Genomic DNA, 24,328 nt, shown 5'->3' with positions numbered 1-24,328 from the left:
AGAGGAACCCCGACTCCAAAAAGCAAAATAACAACAAAAAGTGCTGAACACAAGGCCATAGGATCTCGGAATGCTGCAGGAGAGACTTTGTGAAGATGAGTAAAGAAATGAATATGAACATAAACAGGGGAGGACAGAGATAGGATGGGACCCAGGCTTAGCTGTTCAGAAAATGCTAGCACTCTACTCTGCCTGCTGAGATTGGCAAGCAGCAGCTGCCCCCCACCGGGGGGGGGGGGGGCTGACTCCAGGGCTTGGAGTATCAGAGCGGGGGTGCAGCCAGAGCAGGAAGTGCTCCGTCAATGACTTCCCAGAACCAGGACCCAACCCATACAGCTGGTTAAATCCAGGTGGCCTTAGAAAGATCTCCCTGCCCTCTATCCCCACATACCACTTTCTCCCCCGAGGGCCTCTGTCTCATAAGTGCTGAGCCCAAGGACCAGACTATTCCCCATGGGCGGAGGAAAGAGGGCTCTTCCCAGTCTAGTAATAGAAGCTTCCAGGAGATGAGTGTGGCGGCTGTTCTGAGTGCTGGACCAACCGATGTGCAGGTTAGGGCAGCGCTGGGGTTCCGATCCCAGTCTGGAAGATTGGTCTCCGCGTCGATCCCTCTTCGGTTCTTCTGCCATTCACTGGCCAGGACAAGCCAGGATTGGGCAGCCCAGAGGGTGCAGGTAAAGGGCTGGGTGCAAGGCGGGTGGCAGTGAGAGCCGGTGGCGAGGGTGCGGCACGTAGGGAGACGTAGCTGTGGTGGGGTTAAGCGCCCACGGAGGGGGCTTTTGACAGTGGGAAAGGGGGGGGTCCCAGCCTGAAGGCCGAGCGCTCGGTCCCCCTGGTGCCGCCACCTCCGTGGCCCAGCCCGTATCCATCCGTGTGAGTCGGCGCGGGAGACTTGGTCGCAGCCAAAGCCGCAGCCGCGGAGGGTGCAGACAGTAAGTGCGGAGCAGGCGCGGGAACATGGGCTGAATATCGGGCCGGGACCTGGGAGGCGACTGGCAGGGCGGGACACCCACCTCCCGCGCGCGGATGCACGTGCGTCCCGTCGTGGGTCACGCTCGGAGGCGTCGGCGTAAGGACGCGGGGGAGATGGTGGGAGCAAGTGGCTGGCGTGCGGTGTCACGCGGATCTGGGGTGTGTGTGTGTGTGTGTGTGTGTGTGTGTGTGTGTGTGTGTGTGTGTGTGTGTGTTAGCGCACGCGGATCTCTAGGGTGGTTCGACACGGCGGACACGCCCATGGTGGTCAGTTGTGCCGGGGTCTGCTGGAGTGTGGTGCAGTGCTACGCCTGCAGCTCCGGCAGTTGGCGGCTAGAGACGAGGGGTGGAGTGTGGAATCGTGGATTTTTGTGACACGTGTGGCGGACAGTGTATATATGTGTGCGTGCGCGCCTGCCATCTTCCACTGCCCCCTAGGTGACAGCTGTCCCGTGGGCTGCTGTATCTATACTGCCCTTCCTACCCTGTGCCTCGCTTCTTCCGGGAACCTGGTGCCCACCCTTGCTTTCCTTGGCTCTGGGCCTTGCATCTACCCTGAAACCAGATCTGCCTCTGGGTTCCTCGAAAGGCCCGCGGACGGGTGGGGACCCTGCTGATCCCTGCTAGCCTGGACTCGGGAAAGGCAGGAAGGGACAGATGCATCTGAGGAGGCTGCCACAGCCGCACTGGGAGAGCCAAGTATGGACCTGCTATTCCTGTCTCCTATTCGTGGGCTCCAGCCTCTCCTCCTGCTTTGCCTTGGAACGCCCTGGTCTTCCCTTGGTCTTCTCCAAGGCGGAGCTCCCTATGCCTCACAACTCCCAACATTTCTCACATACCCTGTCTCTTCTGAGGCTGGCTTATTGTCTCCTCCTTCCTCCCACTGTCCTCATGGTTAGGCGGGGGTGGGGGTAAGAGGGAGGCTGGAGGTGGGGGCTTAGGTACCTGGAATTAGGTGTCTAGCCAGAGGATGGTGTGGGGGTGGGGAGGAGTTACATCCATGGACAGACAATAAAGCTAGGAGCTCCAAAACCTTGGGGAGTCTAAAATAGAACAGAAATATGCGGGTGCCAAATCTCTTCTTAACCCCAAAATCCTTGGTTTGGCCTGCAGTGACCACTGCTCCCCAGGAGCTCCCTGCTCCTCCTCCCCAGGCAGGAAGCGGAGCTGGACCAGCCTCTGGAAGGGCCATGCGCAGCACCACACTTCTGGCCCTGTTGGCAGTGGTGCTGCTTTACTTGGTATCCGGGGCTCTAGTGTTCCAGGCTCTGGAGCGGCCTCATGAGCAGCAGGTTCAGAAGGAGCTGGAGGATGGCCGGGACAAGTTTCTCAAGGACCATCCATGTGTGAACCAGGAGAACCTGAGGAAATTCATCAAGGTGGGTTGGCAGAGTTGGTCAGCAGCGGGGGTCCTGCTCAGGGTGCTGCTTCCAGACATAGAAGGACTGGGTGCACCTGGGGGTGCTGAGCAGGACCTGGGATCCAGGTGTTTGTTTTCAGTATGCTGGCCATGTTGTTGCTGCCTGTCTTTGCTGGCACAAGGCTGTGCTCTTGGAATGTTTCCTTCCCTGTGTGATGGTGACAGAAGGAAATGAATGAATGAAATAAATGAATGGCTGGAGCAATGGGACATTACCTTTGTACAGGTCTAACATCATTAGGTCACCAGACCAAATCCTAGATATTCAGTCACATGTGACTTTCAGCTCAATAGCCTAATTTAAATATATCCCTGGTAATGATCTTTTGAGACAGGAGCTTGCTCTGTAGCCCTGACTGGCCGGGCACTCACTGAGTTACAAAAACTGACCTTGAACTCTGAACTGTCTTGACGTGCCTCAGCCTCCAGAGGGCAGGGGTTACAAGCCTGAATAACCACACCTGGCTCCCTGAAGAGTTTTTCTTGCTAATGTTGGCTGCTCCTCCCACACCAGTTCCTATGCATTTTTTAAGTTCAGATGTTTTAGAGAAACCCAAGAATATGGTGAACACCTCCCCCTGTTTCTCCAAGTTTGCACATACACAGTAGATGATTTTAGAGGGGCTTCTGTTCCTACCACTGTGGGTGCCAGTTCAGGAGCCCTTCTTCCCCAGCCAAGCACGTGGGGAGGGTGGGGTATCAGGCTTTCCCATGCTGCTATTTTTGATCAGTTTCCATCCAGCCACTAAGGAAAGCTCTGGGCTTCAGCCTCCATGGGGCCAGGTAATGAGCTCCTGTGTTGATCCCTTTGACTTCCCGGTCACTCTTCTGGAAAGCTCCAACTTAACCTTAATAAATTAATTATATCTCACTTGGCAATATCCCTCATTCCCCGACTGTTCCTTGGGGAGGGTCTGCATGGAAGCCTCAGAGTTCCAACTGATTCCAAAGGTGGCAGGATCCAGGGCAAAGATTCGGGTAGAGCGATGGTCTCTCCCTCTTCCAGAAATCAGGACAAGCTTTGCTCAGAAATGCCTGGGTGGAAAGTGCGCCTGGCCAGACCACAGGGCAGAAGGAGGGAGGGAGTCTGACCTATTTATCTTCACAATGGAATTGCTTTATTTTGGGATGAGAAAGAAAAAAAAGAGAGACAGGGAGTCTAGAAGGCTGGGTGACTGCTGTTTTGCTTCTCACACCAAGAGCCACTCACAGAATGAGTGAGCCCTGTAGCAATTATATGCCCATGTGTGCTAGGGGGGGTGTAGATATACAAATATTGGGATGAAGCAGATGGATTGTGTTACATCTAAGGCACAAATCCAGGGACAGACAGATCACTGTAGGGAGCCTTGGAAGGGAGATTTTCTTCCTTCATTAAGCACCCACTGGCTGGGTCTTGGGTTGTGTGCTGGGAAAGAAGGGAGATGCAGAGACTTTGGGGACAGCTGGCAGTTGGAAAGTACCAAGTGAGAGGGACAGAATTTAGAGTATGGGGACAAACAACTCCCAAGCAGATTACGGCATGGCAACAGACTGGAAGTTGGCAGGATCAGAGTATGTAGCAGAAACTGGAGATAGCAGATACCTGGTCATTTGAAACAAAAATTAGAACACACTGAATGAAGGATTTTGGGGATGTGGGGGAATGTTGCAAAATAAAAATTAAATCATTGGGGCTTGTGAGATGGCTCAGAAGTTTGGAGTACTTGCTGTTCTTATAGGGGACCTGGGTTTGGTTCCCAGCACCAACACAGTGGCTCATAGCTATTTATAATTCTAGATCCAGAAAATCTGGCACCCTTTTCTGGCCTCTGTGGACACCAGGCATGCACATGATACATATCTATATATAAATGCAATAAAATAAAATATATAAAATAAACCTAAAAAAATTAAATCACTTTTAACTAGACATTTCACCTCTTTATTCAAAGACCATTATTACAGAAAATAAAATTACTTAAGAGAATCTGGGAAGAAGGTTGCTGTATTTTGGGGTGCAAAATGATAATCTCAAGAGAGAAGTCTGGGGAAAGGTAGAGACCAGTTTGGAAAAATGCTTGTAGCTCACACCTGTAATCTCAGCTCTTAGGCTGAGACAGGAGGACTGCTGTAAGTTCCAGGTTAGTTTGGGCTACTAAGTAAGACAAAACAAAACAAAACAAAAGCAAACAAACCTCCTATAAGAGAGAGGGGGAGGGGCTGTGGCTCAATTGGTACTTGTCTAGCATGCTGCAGGCTTGGGTTGCTTCTCCAGCACTGCGGAAACTGGGCAGGGTAGTTCACACCTGTCTGTCAGCAGAACTTAGTAGAGGCAAGAGGGTCAGAGATCAAGGCCATCCTTGAAGATATACTGAGTTTGAGGCTAGCCTAGGCTCTATGAGACTTTTTTTCTTAATAATAAATGAATAAATAAATACATAAATAAATGCTGAGCTAAGGTCTAAGACTCTCCTCTGGACAAACTGGAGGGTTTGCAGCAGTTACTTCACAGGGAGCATGAACTCGTAGGTCTTCTTGCTACTGGTGACTGTCATCAGGGAGATGAGAGAGAGACTGTAAACTTCCCTGTGGAGTCTGTCCTTGCTTAGTTTGGGGAAGGACCCTTCTTCATGTCATCTTTCGGGTTCTTTGGCATCCCAGCACCCAGGGCAAGCTCTTTCTGGACTTAGACTCTCCCCAGGGGAGTCTGCAGGCAGGCAAGGGAAGCACAGCTCCACAGCTCCGGCCTTCACTCATCCAGTCACGCTCAGTGAGCACTCAATACGAAGCGCTGGGTTTGCACGAGTGTTAGGAGGTGGCGTGTACACACGATCACACACATAACACCTTAATATTGGCCACAGAATTTGATGATATGTGTACCTTTCTGGAGGGAAGGCCTCACCTTTCAGCACATTGTTTAAAGGCCAGACACTCAGACTCACTCTCCATAGGAGCAGTGGGAGTGGAGAAGTCTTCAGAAAGCAGGAACTCACAGTATATAATGACCATGTGGGAAATTTCCCAACAAATGCCCAGGGTTTATTCTTCACGCCATGTCTATGATATTGGTGCTATGACAATTCCCCCCCACCATGTGATAGAGGAGGAAATTGAGGAACCAGGAGTTAACTTGCCCAAGGTTGCCAAAATTGGAACACTGGCATCTGCTCCCGGTATCTGTGTTCCTGACTCTAAAGTTAGGAATGTGTCATGTTATGGTGGGTTTATGCTTCTAATTCTAGCACTTGGAAGTCTGAGGCAGGAGGGATCAATAGTTCTAGTCTGGACTACACAACACATTTCAGGGCAGCTTGGGATACATAATGAAATGCTGTCTCAAAAAAACCAAACCAACCAAGCACAAAAAGACAGCTAGGTAGAGAGAGTGAGAGAGACATTGTCAAAAATTAAGACCAGCCAGGTGGTGATGGCGCATGCCTTTAATCCCAGCAATCTGGAGGCAGAGGCAGAGGCAGGTGGATCTCTGTGAGTTCGAGGCCAGCCTGGTCTACAGAGCGAGTGCCAGAACAGCCAAGGCTACACTGAGAAACCCTGTCTTAAAGAAATAAAAAAAAAGCAAAAAAATTAAACAAAAAACCCCCCAAAAACCTAAAACCAAAGAGGCAGAAGGAAAGCAAGAGATACACAGCCAGTAAGCTATGTAAGGAAGGGGGAGGGTTGGGGGTTGGTCCAACTGGAGGGAAGGACTGAGGTTCCTCCTTGTGCGCCTTGTCCTGCAGCTCGTGGCTGATGCCTTGGGAGGGGGTGCAAACCCAGACACCAGTTGGACCAATAGCAGCAACCACTCATCAGCTTGGAACCTGGGCAGCGCCTTCTTTTTCTCGGGGACCATCATCACTACCATCGGTGGGGGAGGAGATGCAGCATGTGGAGGGAGGCAAGGGGCAAGGAGTTTCCCTATGGGGGAAGGTGCAGGGAGAGGCCGTGGGTACCAGGTACCACTTAGATTTCCTGCACTGCCCGCTCTATTCAGGCTATGGCAATACAGCTTTACAGACAGAAGCCGGGCGTCTCTTTTGTATCTTCTATGCACTGGTGGGGATCCCGCTGTTCGGAATGCTGCTGGCAGGGGTCGGGGACCGGCTGGGCTCCTCTCTGCGCAGGGGCATTGGTCACATCGAAGCAATCTTCTTGGTGAGCTGCACTGTGCCCCTCGTAGGGTACTTTCCCTAGGTCCCTGGCATGTGAGTGTGCAATCCCAGAGAAACTCAGTAAGCCAGGATGGAGGTAGGGTAGGGTAGGGTGGGGAGAATGGAATTAATATCTCCATGGCCCTATCTGTCCTCCCTGCAGAAGTGGCACGTACCACCCGGACTGGTGAGAATACTGTCTGCGGTGCTCTTTCTGCTGATTGGCTGCCTGCTCTTTGTCCTAACTCCTACCTTCGTGTTCTCCTATATGGAGAGCTGGAGCAAGCTGGAAGCCATCTACTTTGTCATAGTGACACTCACCACCGTGGGCTTTGGCGATTATGTGCCCGGTGAGGCTAACTTTGCCCAGCACTTTCCTTAACTACTTTATCCCTGCACTTTGCCTATGCACTACTACTGTGGGTTTCTGCCCCAGCTCCCACACTCCCACACCACAGTGCTTCTTATCACTTACATCTTGTATGCCCGAGTCCTATGCATGCTCATACATATATTAAGTTCACCCATCTTGCATGCTCTTACTATACACAATTCCAACTCCTGCACACTCATCTTGCATACATCTACACACTCTAGCACATCCCTTTTTTTCAACAAGGTGCAGAAGCCAGCAGTGAATCAGAGGCTCACACGTTTGCCTCCCATCAACTTATTTTTCTCTTCCTGTGAAACGTCTAGGCACTGGCTCCGGACAGAACTCAGCCTACCAACCTCTGGTGTGGTTCTGGATCTTGTTCGGCCTAGCCTACTTCGCCTCGGTGCTCACCACTATTGGCAACTGGTTGCGAGCGGTGTCCCGCCGCACACGGGCAGAGGTACGCTTCCCAGCGCAGTGTCAGTTCTCTGCTGCGCATGCGCCATGTGTGTCACTTGTGTGTTGTACCCTTAATGGCAGGCTGACCATCTAGACTCCCCTTCAAAATGTGAGTTCCTCCGAAACTGAGACTCAGAGCATGCACTGCTGGAAAAAATGGGGCCAATTCAGGTTTATCAGGGACTCGACCACCCTGGCCTCCATGGATAGATAGGGTCGCAAGGGTTAGTAAATAAAAGCGCAGAGAGGCGAGGCAGTATACCTCTGTAAATCCCAGATGTGGTAAGCAGAGCAGAGTCAGGGGGATTGCTGCGAGTTCAGACCTGCCTGGACTATAGAATGGGACTCTATTTCAAAAAATAACAAAACTAGAAAGGCCAGTTTTCAGAATTTCAGATGAACAAATGAGATTTTAGAATATGCCCCAAATATATATATATATATTTAGTTTTTCGAGACAGGGTTTCTCAGTAGCTTTGGAGCCTGCCCTGGAACTAGCTCTTGTAGACCAGGCTGGCCTTGAACTCACAAAGATCGGCCGAGTGCTGGGATTAAAGATGTGCACCACCTGGCTCATGCCCTAAATGTTCTGAGACATGCTCACACTAAACTTAGTGATTTATCTGAAACCTGCATTTTTCTAGCCGACTACAGAGAGGCAGCGAAGGTTGAAACAAAACTGGGGCTTTCTAGAAAGGAAGCGGCGCTTTGGGCCAGTGCGGGAAGGGACAGTGTAGGGTGAGACTGAGGCTCGAGGGCCAGGAGGATGTGACTGGTAAAGGGGCAGTTCCCGGAGCTGCAATGGGCAGACACCGGTTCCTCTCTGTGCAGGTGGGTGGCCTCACGGCGCAGGCTGCTAGCTGGACCGGAACAGTGACAGCACGAGTGACCCAGCGAGCCGGACCTAGCGGCCCCCCGCCAGAGAAGGAGCAACCGCTCCTGCCCTCTTCCCTGCCGGCACCGCCTGGTGCTGCTGAGCCAGCCTGCAGGCCGGGATCCCCTGTGCCTTCAAAGAAGGCCGAGACACCTTCTCCTCCCACAGCTTCGGCTCTGGATTACCCCAGTGAGAATCTGGCCTTCATCGACGAGTCCTCAGACACGCAGAGTGAACGTGGCTGCGCCCTGCCTCGCGCGCCTCGGGGTCGTCGCCGTCCCAATCCCGCCCGGAAACCCTCGAGACCCCGGGGTCCTGGGCGTCTCCGAGATAAGGCCGTGCCGGTGTAGGGGCAGGGTCCCTGGTCCGGGGTCCCCTGTAAGGGGCTTCGTTCCTGATGATGCCCAGGCATGTTTGGCTTATTTGACCAAAGAGCCCTCTTTTGTTCCACGCGATTGCAACCTTGGGAGGAGTTGAAGGGTTGCCAAATGCCACTGCTCTTCCCCGGCGGGTTCCTCGCATCTAACCATTTCCAAATCCCACCATTCAAGACTTTCTGTCTTGCTGTCCTGGCCTGGCTTGTCCCTCACACCTCACGACTGTGCCTCAAAATTTGCACCAATAAACAAAAAGTCTGCTCCTGGGACCCGAGTGGGCGCCTGAGTGCTTTTCCCGCGCCACCGTGGGGGTATATCCAGCCCGCTGTCATTCCTGGGCGACCACACTAGTCAAGTTGTGGCCCTTTTGTCCATGCCTGGAGGAGACCCCAACTCAGAGCTGGCTTGAGCACTGCCAGCCTTGGCATCGATATTGGGGGTGGGAGCAATTTAGAATCTTGACATCTGCAGTTTGAAGTCTCCTCCCGCGAGACCATTATCGCATCCGGGAAGAGACGCTGTCCCCCTCCCACTTCTTGGAGCGTGACCCTCGTCTCGACTGAGTCCTTGGCGACTGGTCCGTTGGTGAGGAACGATGGAGGAAAACCTGTCCAAAGTAAGAAGTCAGCCTGAGTCCCCCGAGCCTAGACTCATTTTTGGATTCATTCAGGCTTTTAGAGTAACTTATCATTCTGCCTGGGCGCTGCTAAGTGCCCACGGAGTACCCTCTCCAGTCCATTCTCCCTGCCCTTTCCAGTTCCCTGAGTCCCTTGGCTTCCTTTTTGTGTGTGTGACCCACAGGCTGTGCCCAAACACGTACACCATCACCGCAGATCGAGCCTTCACGGAGATGTTCGTGATCTATGGACCACGGCCACGATGTCCACAGGGAACGTGTCGGTGGCCGACGTCTGCGAGGACTTCGACGAGGAGGGCAGAACCGTAGGGAAGTCTCGCAGGTACAGCCAGACCATTTCTATTTTGGAAAACCTCCATCTCAAGCCAGAAGAGATCCAGCAACAAGCGCGTTTGGAGCTAGAGCTGCGCCGTGGCAGATCCTTGGAGCGCGATCTCGCGGTAGAGGAGGAGCACGACGAATCTGCGACCTCCCTTGGTCAGTGTGGCCTCGCCAAGGCGCGAAGGGTGTGCATAGGGGTGGGCTAGCCAGGGCCTCAATTTTCCTTCCTGGGAAATGGGGGTAAGCCCATAGGATCCCAAGTTTCTAGGATTTCCTGCGAGGGGAGTGTGGGCGCGAATCTCTCACGTTTTAACTCATACATTCTTTGAGCGCCCCCTACCGGGAAGGCGTCCTACTACTCAGAACCGGGAAACGCAGAAGAAGGCGCAGGCAGTCAGGACAGTAAAGACCTGGTGGGTTTCTCGCGTGTAAAGTGGTGTGCTGGGGGTCAAACCAAGGGCATCATGCATGCGAGGAAAGTTCTCTACCGCTGAACTACATTCCGAGCCCTCCCTCACCTGTGGATCTAACTTCATCACTCTGCCAGCTGAGAGGATAAATTTTATTCCCTGGCTGGGATCTCACTGTTTTGAAGCCTCACTTTTAGTCAACGGTTACTTTATTTTTATTCTGTATTTCATTTTGGAATGAGAGTTTCATTAAGTAGTCCAAGATGACCTTGGATTCCTGGTATCTTCCTGAGTGTTGGGATTACACACTACCATGTCTGACTTAGTTAAAAAACAATTAAGGATATCCACAATATGCAAGTACTCTTTGAGACTCATGTGTGTCCATCCTCTGGCCCTTCCATTTCCAACTTCTTCAGGGAATTAGCACTGATAACAAATCCAAGTGTGGAAGCGCACACCCTTGATCCCAATATTCAGGAGGCAGATCTGTGTGGATATCTGTGAGTTCCAAGCCAGTCTGGTCTAGATATTGAGTTCCAGGACAGCTAGGTTCATATAGGGAGATACTGTCTAAACAAACATGTTTGATAGCAACACAGCAACTAACATATACTGAGAATTGTTATATGTCAGGCACAGAAATCTGGTACTGTGAACTTTACACATCACAACTGCCATAAGAGGCCATTCTGGGCCGAGGAACGCAGCTTACTGGTAGAGTTCTTTCATAGCTTATACAAGGTCCTGGGTTCTGTTCCCAACAACACACACAGCATGCACTATTCTCGTAAAGGCAATCCCCATTTACAGGTGATGAATCAAAAAGAGTCTTCAGGTAGTTCTGGACCCCAGTCGGGTAGGACTCTAAAGCCTAGGGCTGTAACCTATATCCCATACAGTCTTCAATGAAGGTAGTATGTGGAACTAATCTCTGAACCCCACTCCTTCCATGTGCCTGCAACTCTGCTCCAGGGCAGATCCCGGAGCCTGAAGATGACTGGTTTCTCTTTTCATTTCTCCAGTAAAGTGTACTTCAGAGTCATCAGCCAGCCAGTCAAAGCAAATGCCGCATCAAGCCTACTGGACAGAGCAGCAGAACAGGGTTGGAGGGGCCTGGGGAGACTGCTGGGGGTGGGTAGTGGGTAGGAGGAGGACAGGTTGAGGCTTGCAGTAGTGGCAGGGTGGGGCAGGTTTCAGGAAAGTGGGGCGGGCAGGCAGGCAGGCTTGGGGAGGTCACGTGGTGGAGCATTTCAGATCCACACAGAACCGGGGTTCCTTGGTTGTTTGAGCCTCTCGTTGCTTTTCCAGCTGCCCCTGCCCCTGATGGAACTCATGGAGAATGAAGTTCTGGACATTCTCAGGAAAGCCCTCAATAGTGAGCACCCCCACCCCAGCTTTCACAAAACATCCTGGTGGCTTTGGCAGGGCTTGGGGCTTCAGGAGTGGAGTTTCAGGATGTGTATGTCTTGTCAGATCCCCTTAGCACTCACAAATATTCCAAGGGATCCCCCCAAATTAAAAGTCGAGAGACTAGGCACAGGTAGACTCAATGGTTTCCTCCATTTGTCCAGTGGAATGACAGACAGCCTTTGTGGAGTTCTGCTTTACTCCAAGGGGAGGGAGCTGTGACACATCAGGAGTATTTGGATTATCTGGGTGACCTTCTGTTCACGACAGATAAGCATTCAGAGGGAAAAAGGGGCCAGATCGTTAGTTAGAGTGGGTGGCCCTGGAGGAGGCTGTGCAGCTACTGGCTCTCACTGCCTCCGTTTAGCCTTGCAGCATCTTCTTCACCATAACACTTTGTACTTGGAGATCCAAAGCCCCCCAAACTAACACAGATCCAAATCCAGCATTAATTGCCACCTCAAGTCACCTGCGGTTCGGCACTGGTGGTGCCTAGCGGGGAAAGCTTTGCGGTGGCTCATGGCCCTCCCCTCAGCTCTGCCTTCTTCCTAGCCTACAAGAGCACGATTGGCAGGGGTCACTACCTGACTAAAGAGCTGCGGGGATACATCGAGGGACTCAAGAAGCGCCGGAACAAGAGGCTGTACCTGCCTGTGTGAACCTCCAGCTCAAGTGGCCGACCAGATGTCAGCTCCGTGCCCTGTCCCGTTCCCCGGACCCAAGCTCGACCCCGTCTGCAAGGAATTTGAGCTCTAGAGAAATTAAACAGTCTTATGCATGGTTCCCCAGTCAGTGCGTGGCTGCTTGCGTGAGGCGGACGCACGTGGCCCCGCCTTTTCCCGTGACCTTCATTCGGTCACCGCAGTGACCTTGAGTTTTCTCCGCCCGCCTTTCACCAGTACTACCTTCCAGGAGCTCACAAACCAGGGATACTTGCATATTTTATTTAGGTCTGCTCCTCCTACCTGAGGGTCCACTGGTGTACTGATTACCAAGTTCGTGTCAAGTGTCCCATCAACATTATGGCGGGGGGGGAAGCAGTGCCCCCGTTAGGCCCCACCCCTCATCCTTATGCATATGCAGCTTGCATCCCCGCCCCCTCATTTACATACACGTTCACTGCCAGTACAGAGTCCAAAGAGTGGCTACGCCCACTCCTGTAAGGTGGAGTACCGCCTACCTTCATGACGCAAAGGCGCTCCGAGTCCTTGCTCCTGCCTAGGCTCCGGCCCCGCCCCCGGGGCGGCGACGCACGAGAACACGTCGCTAAAGCCCGCCCACTGGCCTCCGGGTACGCAGGCGCCGCCCGCTCCCTTCGGATGATTAGCATAAAGCACCTGGCCCGGCCCCCTGATTTGCATGCGCAGGGCCGACCCCGCCTCCGCTGTCAGCTGGAGGAAGCAGAGTAGGAAGCGGCCGCGATGTCCTTTTGTGTCCTACAAGCAGTCAGCGGCGCCGCCGAGTGAGGGGGGACGCAGCGCGGCAGGGCGGCGCGGCCGGAGGAGGCGGCCCCTGCTCATCCCGGCGTTCCGGGCCTCTCGGCCCCCATGCCTGCCCGCCAGCCCTGTCGGAGCCCCAGGTCCGGGGGCGGAGGGGAGCGCGGCCGCGGGGGTGGGCGGGCGCGGCGGGGGCCATGTGCGAGCGCGGGCTGGGGGCGGGTTGCAGGCGGGGTCGCGCCAGTGCGGCTGGCGGGTCAGGACGGGTCTTGGCCCCGGGTTATTCTTGGGCCTCGGAGAGAGCCTCCGGGCAGCGTTGAGCTCGACCCTTGAGCTTTGCAGGAACCCTCGGGCTGGACTAGGGTTGAAAGGGGCCCTAGAGGCCACGTGGGGGCGCTTGCAGGGGCTTTGGGCCACCTTCCTCTCTGGGTCATAGGTCATCGCAGCGCGGGGGAGAACTTCTTCCTCGTCGCCTCTTCTTACTTCCTGATAACCTGATAGAAGTCCCCCGCGGGTAGTGGGGGAGGGGGGGGACACAAGTAACTTCAGGCAACTTCCCATAGGTGTGCGCAGGTTGGGGCGCCGGGGTCGGGGGGCGCCCCGGGAGGTCGCAGGAGGTGGTGGGCTCTGCGACAGCTGGAGTGTAAGAATGAACCGTGCAGGCCTGGGGTGCAAAAGAGGTGGAGCCGCGCCCTACACGGCGTGGCTGGACTGGGCTTGCTAAGGCAAGAGGGGGTGGCGTGTCAGAGGTGAGAGGTTCTCTTACAAGAGTCTGGAGAGAGAGTGTGATCATAAGACTTGAGTGTGAGCTTGCTTATTGAGTGTGCCCTTTTACTGGGAGTGTGTGAGAACTGGGACTGGTTAAAGGCCATGTGTGAGTGTGAAGATCCTCAGGAGACAGTGAGCATGTGTGGACAGGTGGAAACTCCTGAGAGAGTGGCTAAACACCCCCTCCCCTCCGCCGTGTTCCTAAGTGTGCTCTTGAATACTCAGTGCCTAAATGGAGCCCTCCCAGCATCTGGAGAAAACTCGGGAGAGGTATTACGTTTGGGGGTTGAGAGTTGCCTGCAGGTTGAGATTAGCCTGCTTCCTGGCTTGGGTGGGAGTTAAACTTGCCAAGCCTCTCCCTGGTTCCCAAGAGGAGGACCTGCTGTCAGTTAACTGGCCCCAGAGGCTCTGGAGACTCTGTTCCCATGGTGACAGCTGGGGGCCCTCTTCATGGGCAGCCCTTCCTTGGACTCTGCCTCCTCCCTCTCCTTGGCTGAGCCTGGAAGCTTGGCCTAGGCCCAGTGTTGCCCAACCCATGTGGCAGAGTGCCTCACTGTGACCCTGATGGTCTTTCCCTGCAGGTGACCAGCATCATGTCCAGCCAGGTGGTGGGCATCGAGCCTCTCTACATCAAGGCAGAGCCAGCCAGCCCTGACAGTCCAAAGGGTTCCTCAGAGACTGAGACTGAACCCCCTGTGACCCTGGCCCCGGGACCAGCTCCAACCCGCTGCCTTCCAGGGCACAAGGAGGAGGAGGACGGGGAGGGTGCAGGGTCTGGTGAGCAGGGCAGTGGGAAGCTAGTGCTCAGCTCTCTGCCCAAACGCCTCTGCCTGGTCTGTGGGGATGTGGCCTCCGGCTACCACTATGGTGTGGCATCGTGTGAGGCCTGCAAAGCCTTCTTCAAGAGGACCATTCAGGGTGAGCCCCTACCCCTCATCCTCTTTCTGTGTCCTTTGCCCAATAGCCTTTGGGCCTGGAATCTTCCAACAGTGCTGGTATAGAGATGCTTGCGGGAGGCCCTGAGCCTGTCTCCTGCTGCTGGGGGTTGACAGTTTAGAGTATGAATTTCCTTGTACTTCCCAGGGAAGTTGTTTTTGTTTGTGTTTGTGTTTGTTTTTTTAAGAGGTGTGTTGGCTGAGGACGTAGCTAAGTTGGTAGAGAGCTTGCTGGAGGCTCCAGGTTCTGTCCTGCACAGTATAACCAGGTGTGGTGTTGCATACCTAGAATCTCAGAACTTTGGAGGTGGAACTAGGAGAATCAGAAATTCAAGGTCATCATTAACTATATAATAAGTTGAAGGCCAACTAGGACTATGTGAAAAGAAAAAAGAAAGAGAAACCACTAACATAGGTCATTGGATTGGAATGGGCATAAGCCAGGATGCAGGTGTCTACCTGCCATAGAATTTTTGCTCCTGCCCCCCAACCCCAATCAGATTCTCTGTGTTGCAACCCTGGCTGTCCCCAACTAGGCTGGGCTGGCCTTGAACATCCATCTGCCCTGTGCTGGGATTAAAGGCGTGCTCCTGGCTTTCTTTTTGCCTCTAGTAGTTGCCTACTTATCTCCACCACGTCCCAGAATTCCTTCTTTTAAGGGTAACTGATGCCAGGCGGTGGTGGCGCACGCCTTTAATCCCAGCACTGGGAGGCAGAGGCAGGCGGATCTCTGTGAGTTCGAGGCCAGCCTGGTCTACAAGAGCTAGTTCCAGGACAGGAACCAAAAGCTACGGAGAAACCCTGTCTCGAAAATCAAAAAAAAAAAAAAAAGATTTTTTTTTTTTTTTTTTTAGCTGAGCAGTGGTGGCCCAGGCTTTTAATCCGAGCCCTTGGGAGGCAGATCTCAGTGAGTTCGAGGCCAGCCTGGTCTACAAAGTGAGTTCCAGACAGCCAGTACGTTACACAGAGAAACCCAGTCTCAAAAAACAAAAACATTGAGGCATTAACTTTTTATGTAGTTGGCCTAGAACTTACTGTTCCAGGCTGGCCTAGAACTCTCCATCCTTTTGCCTCAGCCTCCCAGGAGTGCTGTCATTATAGGCAAACCCCACTGCAAGTAATTTTTTAAAAATTCTTGGTAGTTATTTATTTATTTATTTAAATAATTGGTTTTTACTTTCTTTTATGTGCATTTAGTATGAAGGTGTCAGATTTCCTGGCGTTACAGGCAGTTGTGAGCTGCCATGTGGGTGCTGGGAATTGAACCTGAGTCCTCTGGAAGAGCACCAGTGCTCTTAACCGTTGAGCCATCTCTCCAGCCCCAGTATGTGTTTATTTTGTGTGTGCGCGTGTGTATGCACTTATAGCCACTGTATATGTGTAGAGGTCAGAGGACAACTTGTGAGAGTCAGTTCTTGACTTCTGCCATCTAGGACCTGGGCATTGGACTCAGGTCATCAGGTTTGGCATCAAGTACCTATACCTACTGAGCCATCTTGCCACCCCTCAAATAGTTTATGAACACTTTTTCTTGAGTGCTTATCCTGTGATAGGTACTGTCCCCTTTCAGGATCTCAGCCCCTTGTGCAACCCCATGAGAAATGGTCAGGGTTAAGAGCCGAAGCACAGGGAGGCTTTGTGGCTGCTCAGATCTCTCCAGTAGAAAATGACAGCCCTGATGTTGGTGCAGGCCCAGAGCTGAGCACTGGTAACTGGACTTCGGACCACTGATAGTGACATTCCAGTGGTGTGTTGTGGAGCTTTGTTGTTGTTTTAAGACAGAGTCTCATTGTGCAATCCTGGCTGGCCTGCCGCTCACCCCGTAGATCAGGGCAGTCTTACATTTACAGAGATCTGCCTGCCTCTGCCTCCAGAATATTGTGACTGAAGGAATTAATGCGCTACGTGCCTGCTTCCAATGAGTCTTTACTTGGTTGAAGTGCACTGGCCTAAAACTGCTCCTTGCTGGTCAGAGCCAGGTGCCTGACATATGCCTCCCTATACTGTGGGCCAGACCTAACTGCTGTAATTACCTTAATTTTCTCTTCTTTCTTTCTTTCTTTCTTTCTTTCTTTCTTTCTTTCTTTCTTTCTTTCTTTCTTTCTTTCTTTCTTTTTTAAATGGAGATAGGTTCTCACTGTATTGCTCTTGCTGTCCATACAGGAACTCACTCTGTAAACCAGGCTGGCCTGGGACTCAAAGAGATCTGCCTGCCTCTGCCTTTTGATTGCCGGGATTAAAGGCCTGTGCCATCATACCCAGCTCCATTCTTTTTTTTTTTCCAGCCTTCCTCTTGCAGTATGATTTTGGGGGGATGCGGTGAGAGAGGTTGCTAGTAAGAGAATTCAGTGCCTTGTGAATGCTGAGCATGCACTGCCCCAGTGAGCTACACTCCAGCCTCAAGTATATGTTGTTTTTAATCATGCTACTTCGCAGTTCGGAAAATTGAAGGCTCACAAATTTTAGAAATAAGAAATACAATGTACAGTCACGCAGTGGTGGCCCACGCCTTTAATCCTAGCCCTTGGGAGGCAGAGGCAGGCGGATCTCTTAAGTTCAAGGCCAGCCTGATCTGTAGAGGGAGTTCCAGGACGGCCAGACCTATAGAGAGAGTCCCAGTCTCAAAATAAGCATATAAATAAACCACAATGATAAGTCCCCACATCCCTTGCTTAGTTCTCGTTTTTAAGCAGAGTTTTGCTGTGTAGCCCAGGATGGCTTCCATCTAGAGATTCTCTACCTTTTGCCTGCAAAGTGTTGGAATACAGGTGTGTGTGCAGCACTCAGACTGTCCCTTGCTCTTTACCTCCCCGGCCTGTGTTCCAGACACGGCTGAGACTGAGGATGGCCAGGGGAACCTGATTGTCAGAACCGTCCTCTTTGTTTTGTAGCATGTGCTGGAAGGCAAGGAGCAGGGCCAAGGGCTTTCCTGAGGAGGTGTCTTGAACTGAGTATAGCAGCCCTGCTGGGTGGAGGAGGAGAGAAGCATGGAAGGCCTGCTGGCTGCTTGTGTGATTTGTGATTTGTTCGTTGAACAGCTGTGAGGCTGAGGGGCCACTGGTACCCACTACACGTCAGGTCTTGTGACTAGCCTTGGGAAACAGGCTGACAGTAGATGGGATAAGAGTGAACAGATAGGTTAAGGCGTTCACACTGGCATTCGTCTAATCCCAGCATTCGCTGAGTTAAGAGGATTGTGAGTTCAAGGCAAACCTGGGCTACATATGGAGTACATATGGGCTATAGAGCAAGCCGGTGTCTTCTTCTCTGGTGTGGTGGCACATTCCTGTGATTTTAGCATTTAGAAGAGGAGGCAGTAGGATCAAGGTTCAAAGTTATCCTCCACTTCATAGTTAAGAGGCCAGATTGGGCTACATCTGACTTTGTTCACAAAAGCTCAAAAGTGGGAGCTGAGGAGATGGCACATTTGGTCATATGTTTCTGCCCAAGCAAGAGTATCTGAGTTAGATGCTTGGTATTCACATAAAAGTCAGATGTTGAGCCGGGCGATGGTGGCGCATGCCTTTAATCCCAGCACTCGGGAGGCAGAGGTAGGCGGATCTCTGTGAGTTCGAGACCAGCCTGGTCTACAAGAGCTAGTTCCAGGACAGGCTCCAAAGCCACAGAGAAACCCTGTCTCGAAAAACCAAAAAAAAGAAAAAAAAAAGTCAGATGTTGAGAGACAGTGGCAGGAGGATTTGGGATACTGTTGTTGAGTTGATGAACTCTAGGTTCAATAAGAGACCTTGTTTCAAAATATAAGGTGAAGCCAGGAAGTGGTGACACAGGCCTTTAATCCCAGCACTCAGGATGCAGAGGCAGCTGGATCTCTTGAGTTTGAGGTCAGCCTGGTTTACAGAACTAATTCCAGGACAGCTAGGGCTGTTAGAGAAACCCTGTTTTGAAAAAAAACATATATATGGTGGAGAAGTCAGTCATATTAGGCACAGCTTTATCCCAGTGCTCAGGAGGCAGAGTTTGAGGCCTGCCTTGTCTATATAGTGAATTTAAGGCCAACAAGGACTGCACAGTGAGACCCTGTCTCAGAATCAAAAAAGGTTGAGAACCATTGATGGAGACACCTTACATGCAACCACACACAAATCTCAAAAACTAAAACCAAATCAACCAGGTATGGTGTGTCTTACGCCCATGAGACTGAGGCAGGAGGATTGTTGCAAGTTCAAGACTAGGCTGGACCATGGTATGAAACCATCTCAAAAAAGCAAAACAAGAGCTGAAAGCCACAGGATAACTGAACGCGTGTGTTCTGTATCAGATGATAAGGCCTGAGAGTTTCTGCAGGCAAATGTAGGGATTTGTCTTGGGTTGCTCAGGAAAGGCCTCTCAAAGGTGATAGGAGGTAAGGGAGCGTGCCTGGTTGCCAGGACTAGAGCCCCAGGCAAGGAACAGAATGCCCCGAGGCTGGCTCTGTCTGCGGAGCGTGCTGTGCAGAACAGGATTATAAGTGATGGAGCTTGGCTGTGAGAACCTGTGGGACACTGCTTCACCTGGGCTTATACTTAAGAGAACTGACTGGGGCATTTGATGAGAGGACAGGGGCAGGATCCCTCAGGCTGCTATGTGGAGAACAGATAGCAGGAGGCCAGTGAGCCACAAAGGTGGACAAGATGGAGGCTGTCGGCAGAGCTGGGTTCTGGTGGGTGAGAAGGTGACACTCCCACACTGCCAGTGGCTTGGGTTGTGGTTGAGAGAAGGGAAGATGCTACTTAGGTTTCTGGAGCAATGGAAGGTGGTTGCAGACTTGGTAGGAGAGGTAGGGGATTGGAGAGCTTGGGGTGTCCTGGGGCTGCTGTATGTCTAGAGCACAATGCTGTTCAAGCTGAAAGTCTGGGAGATAGGGAGAACGAGGTAGGACAGCCTCAAGGGCTGATCAGTTCACTATACAGAAACCGTAGAGCCGCCAGTGGGTAGGAGGACCAGGAGAGCCTGTCCTAGTGGAGAGGAAGATAGCACTGGAGGATTTCTAGGAGTAGAAAGCAATGCTTGAGGCAAGGGAGGCGAGGATTCAGTGGATTTATCTGGGAGGTTGCTGTGGCCCTGGACAGTGTAGGCCAGCAGTATGGTTTTAGGGCGAATATGCAGCTTGACTTCCAGGGCCTGGCCTCATCCAAGCAGGGCTCCCGCAGTGCAGTGGCTGTCCCCTCCCTGCCCTGCTCATGGCATCCTGCTCTCCCTTTCCTCCCCATACCCCCAGACTGGTGCTTGCTCAGGGTGAGTCAGGGCTCTCCTGTCATGGGGGGCCCCCTCTGGGCTCTGGGAGGCTGCCACTGGAGCCCTGCCTCTTCCTGGCAGGGAGCATCGAGTACAGCTGTCCGGCCTCCAATGAGTGTGAGATCACCAAGCGGAGACGCAAGGCCTGTCAGGCTTGCCGCTTCACCAAGTGCCTGCGGGTGGGCATGCTCAAGGAGGGTGAGCGCTGGGCAGTGCCTGGGTGAGACGGGGGTGGTCTTGTGGGTTGGGTGGAAGCCTGGGGAGGAGGTGAGAGGAGTAGGGCTCTGTGGGGCAGCTGTTTTAGGACACAGTCTGGTCTTACAATTCAAGGCGTACGTCTGGACCGCGTCCGAGGTGGGCGACAGAAGTACAAGCGGCGGCCAGAGGTGGACCCGTTGCCCTTTCCAGGCCCCTTTCCTGCTGGTCCTCTGGCAGTAGCTGGAGGCCCCCGGAAGACAGGTGAGAGCCTGGGTTCCTAAGCGTTGGGCAGGGGACAGCCACTGGAGAGGTCTGTTTGATTTCTTTACATGCCCTAGGACCCTAGTCTTACCTTCTCTCATTTCTTCCCAAAAAATAATTATGAAAATATCAGTAGAGGGCTGGCGAGATGGCTCAGCAGTTAAGAGCATTGCCTGCTCTTCCAAAGGTCCTGAGTTCAATTCCCAGCAACCACATGGTGGCTCACAACCATCTGTAATGAGATCTGGTGCCCTCTTCTGGCCTGCAGGCATATATGCAGACAGAATATTGTATACTTAATAAATAAATATTTAAAAAAGAAAGAAAATATCAGTAGAGTGCTTGTCTAGCATGCGTGAAGCCCTGGGTTTGGTCCTTAGCACCGCATGACTTTAAGCCCAGCACTCAGGAGGCAAACCAGGATTGGGAGTTTGGGATCATAGGTGGCTACATTCAAGGACAATAAACTACTTCACAGGTCAGATGCCCAAGTAGGAAGGTTTCTATTGCAGTGACAAAACACCAAAAACAACTTGGGGAGGAAAGGGTTTATTTTATCTTACAACTCTGAGGCCACACTCCATCACTGGGGAAATCAGGGTAGGGACTCAAGGCAGGAGCTGAAACAGGCATTATCTCAATTAAGATTCCCTCTTCCCAGATAGGATCTCTGTCTGTCTGTCTGTCTGTCTGTCTACCGTTGACAAAAAAACAAATCAGCACATGGTTTCTTTCTTTAAAAGTTGTTAGGGGAACCAGGACCTACTAAATGTTAGACTAGGGTTGTATGCAAGCTATATCCAAGCCCCGGGAAAAGGGCTCACCTTTCTCTGGGGAAGTGAGCTGTGTTTTCAGGTTTACCAGTGCTCTCAAGCAAGGCGGGAGAGGAATGTCTGGGAGATGCTTGGCTCTGAGGGACTGCAGAGATCCGCTAGATCTGTGTTCATGACTCTAGTCTTGGACCTGTCGCTGTAGCCCCAGTGAATGCTCTGGTGTCTCATCTGCTGGTGGTTGAGCCTGAGAAGCTGTATGCCATGCCTGATCCAGCCAGCCCTGACGGACACCTCCCTGCCGTGGCCACACTCTGCGACCTTTTTGATCGAGAGATAGTGGTCACCATCAGCTGGGCCAAGAGCATCCCAGGTAAAGGGCTTGGTGGTCAGGGCATCTCTGAGCAGGTAGGCCACTTCTTACTGCTGCATTCCTGACTGGTCCTCTTCCCGCCGCCCTCCAGGCTTCTCCTCGCTGTCACTGTCTGACCAGATGTCAGTACTCCAGAGTGTGTGGATGGAGGTGCTGGTGCTAGGTGTGGCCCAGCGCTCACTACCACTGCAGGATGAGCTGGCATTTGCTGAGGACCTGGTCCTGGATGAAGAGGGGGCCCGGGCAGCTGGTCTGGGGGATCTGGGGGCAGCCTTACTGCAGCTGGTACGGCGACTGCAAGCCCTGCGGCTGGAGCGGGAGGAGTATGTACTGTTGAAAGCTCTGGCCCTTGCCAATTCTGGTGAGTATCTAGGGAAGGCACACACAGGTCCGTCCCCCATAAAGCCCTCAAATTGTCAATGGTGGTGACACAGTCCCTTTTTATAGATAAGGACAATTGAGGCTTAATTACTGAAAATCACCAAGTAAGCCAAGGTCCTGAATTGTACACAGGATTCTGAGCCCTAGTGCTGTGCTGACAAGGAAGTAGTGGAGGGGAAGGTGTGGAGGACAAGAGGTGGCCACAGGTGAGAAAGGGTGGGCCCTGGCTCACAGGCAGAGCAGTGAGTGGATTGTGCCCCGTCCAGCAGTGCCCAAACAAGTGAATCCTGCCCTTTCCACAGTTACCTCAACCAGCGGTTCTTCTGTCTCCTCAGACTCTGTGCATATTGAAGACGCTGAGGCTGTGGAGCAGCTGCGGGAAGCCCTGCACGAGGCCCTGCTGGAGTATGAAGCTGGCCGGGCTGGCCCTGGAGGGGGTGCTGAGCGGAGGCGGGCAGGCAGGCTGCTGCTCACGCTGCCACTGCTCCGCCAGACAGCAGGCAAAGTCCTGGCCCATTTCTATGGGGTGAAGCTGGAGGGCAAAGTGCCCATGCACAAGCTGTTTTTGGAAATGCTTGAGGCCATGATGGACTGAGGCAAGGGGTGGGACAGGGTGGGGTGACTGGCAGGATCTGCCCAGCATGGGGTGTTAGCCCCAAGGGGGCAAAGCTGGAGTCTGGGCAGTGCCACAGCCTGCTGGCAGGGCCAGGGCAATGCCATCCGCCCCTGGGAGCAGGCTTCATGCCCTCCCCTCCCCCCTCTGGGGGGTGTTAGAAGCCAGGAAAGTGAATGCCCAGGTGTGGGCACAGTGCTGCCCCTTGCAAGCCATAATGTGCCCCCAAGAGTGTAGGGGGCCTTGCGGAAGCCATAGGGGGCTGCAGGGGATGTGTGGGAGGCAGAAACTGATCTCAGGGAGGGAAGGGGATGGAGGCCACAGTCTCCCAGTGGGCAATGCTTTTGCTGCTGCTTAATCCGAACCCCTCTCCAGGGCAGAGGGGGGTTTGGAAAGCAAAGGCCCCTGTTCCCTTCGCTCCTCTCATTTGCATTGGGCATTAGTGCCCCCCTTGAAGCAATAACTCCAAGCAGGCTCCAGCCCCTGGACCCCTGGGGTGACCAGGGCCCCCCATCAGCTCCCACCTCGAGGGGTGGGGGACAGCACTGCCTCTATGCCCTGCAGAGCAATAACACTATATTTATTTTTGGGTTTGGCCAGGGAGGCGCAGGGCCATGGGGCAAGCCAGGGCCCAGAGCCCTTGGCTGTACAGAGACTCTATTTTAATGTATATTTGCTGCAAAGAGAAACCGCTTTTGGTTTTGAACCTTTAATGAGAAAAAAATATACTATGGAGCTCAAGTACATGGTGGTTGTTGAGTCACTGGGGGGAGATCGGGGTCACACACCTATTTAACAGGCTATACAACTGACACATCACAACATGCCAAAGTGGTGGCTAACAAGTTTACGTCTCAGTCTCCTCGTCATTCAGCAGCATATTGGGGATCCCGCGGCTGATGGGGAAAAGACGGCCAGATTCTGGGCATTGCAGGGTGCCCTCTAGCACATCAACCTGTGGGAGAGCAGGGCAAAGCTGAGTACCGGGCGCCTCCTTGTAGGACAGCTAGGCAGGTGACAGGACTCTCACCTCAAGCAACACGTGGTGCATCTTCCTCAAAAACGTCTCGTCTTGTTCATAACCTTCAGTAGGCTCTTTGGGTACTTCGGTCAGGTTTAACTGTGGAAGAGAGGCTCAAGTGATCACCGGGCATACAAACTCCACTCTGCCCTGGCTGGGGTCAGGGCCCCTGAGAGCCCGACCCGCTCCCGGGTTGTCATTAGGGGCGGGATCCTCACGGTGTTTGCCGCCTGCACAAGCGCCGCCCACTCCACTTTAGGGATCATCCGCGCTACGAAGTCGGGGTTGAACTCCACGGGGTTGATGCGGACCTCGGTGGCCTGCGGGGAGGAAAGGTTTAGCCCGGCGTCTCTATCTTGAGCTACAAGGGCGACAGACTTATGCAAGTACCTGCAGCCGCAGCGGGAAGCCACGCGTGCCCACGCCCCGCACATGCGAGCTCAGGAGATTGTGGGTGAGCAGTTTCATGTTGCCACACTGGAGTTCGCGAGGCCGGAACCGGAAGGAGCCCTCACTTCTTATGCCACTTCCGTTGTTGAAGCCGTTGAACAACCCGCCGGACCGGAAGTGGTGAACTTGCTGGAATTTCTGGGGTTTTGCAGCTGCAAAGGGATAGGAAAGACTTGAGTTGGATCAAGTCCTGATACCGGAAGCGCTTCTCAGGGAGACCTGCTTGCTGTGAATGGCACGTACAATGCAAATCACTTGCAAAACAGGTGCTGTGCGCGGCTCTCGATCAGTATAAAACAAGCACATTTGAGGCTTAGCCAGATCGTACCTCGACCCCTGTTTGCGGTTCAAGGTCAGGAACTTGCACCTGTAAACTGGTCACCTCTTTCTGCGTGCAAACATGGAGCGCGACCCCTGCATGCCCCGCCGCGTCATAATGCGTCACGGCTCAGCCCCTATAACTCCGCGTGATAGATGTGACGAGCTGGCGTGGGC

The 24,328-nt window shown here is 53.0% G+C and overlaps 4 protein-coding genes across 8 annotated transcripts; 3 read left to right on the top strand and 1 right to left on the bottom strand.

Moving 5' to 3' along the window:
• The first annotated feature begins 1,110 nt into the window (after positions 1–1,110).
• Kcnk4 (potassium two pore domain channel subfamily K member 4) lies at positions 1,111–8,883 on the top strand. Of its 5 annotated transcripts, XM_075973318.1 has the most exons (7): positions 1,538–1,671; positions 2,086–2,351; positions 6,118–6,244; positions 6,372–6,532; positions 6,692–6,878; positions 7,228–7,364; positions 8,195–8,883. In XM_075973318.1, coding segments are annotated over exons 1-7 (1,272 nt in total). In that variant the 5' UTR covers positions 1,538–1,670; the 3' UTR covers positions 8,588–8,883. The 5 variants fall into 5 exon arrangements, with proteins under 5 accessions (XP_075829436.1, XP_075829433.1, XP_075829434.1 ...); XM_075973323.1 differs by lacking the exon at positions 1,538–1,671 and having other exon boundaries at positions 2,163–2,351; XM_075973321.1 differs by lacking the exons at positions 6,118–6,244; positions 6,372–6,532 and having other exon boundaries at positions 1,111–1,671.
• Positions 8,884–9,031: 148 nt separating this feature from the next.
• Catsperz (catsper channel auxiliary subunit zeta) lies at positions 9,032–12,175 on the top strand. The gene is made up of 5 exons (XM_075973324.1): positions 9,032–9,230; positions 9,416–9,728; positions 11,008–11,087; positions 11,294–11,360; positions 11,945–12,175. Exons 1-5 carry the CDS (start codon positions 9,210–9,212, stop codon positions 12,049–12,051), a joined length of 588 nt encoding a protein of 195 aa, XP_075829439.1. The 5' UTR covers positions 9,032–9,209; the 3' UTR covers positions 12,052–12,175.
• A 593-nt stretch (positions 12,176–12,768) lies between these two features.
• On the top strand, positions 12,769–23,106 carry Esrra (estrogen related receptor alpha). The gene is made up of 7 exons (XM_075973314.1): positions 12,769–12,971; positions 14,178–14,514; positions 19,848–19,964; positions 20,097–20,225; positions 21,201–21,368; positions 21,460–21,729; positions 22,085–23,106. Exons 2-7 carry the CDS (start codon positions 14,190–14,192, stop codon positions 22,342–22,344), a joined length of 1,269 nt encoding a protein of 422 aa, XP_075829429.1. The 5' UTR covers positions 12,769–12,971; positions 14,178–14,189; the 3' UTR covers positions 22,345–23,106.
• On the bottom strand, positions 23,056–24,299 carry Trmt112 (tRNA methyltransferase activator subunit 11-2). The gene is made up of 5 exons (XM_075973317.1): positions 24,162–24,299; positions 23,774–23,985; positions 23,602–23,703; positions 23,393–23,482; positions 23,056–23,317 (listed from the first exon to the last, which is right to left on the bottom strand). Exons 2-5 carry the CDS (start codon positions 23,849–23,851, stop codon positions 23,210–23,212), a joined length of 378 nt encoding a protein of 125 aa, XP_075829432.1. The 5' UTR covers positions 23,852–23,985; positions 24,162–24,299; the 3' UTR covers positions 23,056–23,209.
• Between the last annotated feature and the right edge of the window lie 29 nt (positions 24,300–24,328).

This window comes from Microtus pennsylvanicus, chromosome 5 (genome assembly GCF_037038515.1).
Source record: "Microtus pennsylvanicus isolate mMicPen1 chromosome 5, mMicPen1.hap1, whole genome shotgun sequence".
Classification (NCBI taxonomy): domain Eukaryota; kingdom Metazoa; phylum Chordata; class Mammalia; order Rodentia; family Cricetidae; genus Microtus; species Microtus pennsylvanicus.
Note: the sequence above shows the minus strand (reverse complement) of the source record. Positions and strands in the feature narration are given on the sequence as shown.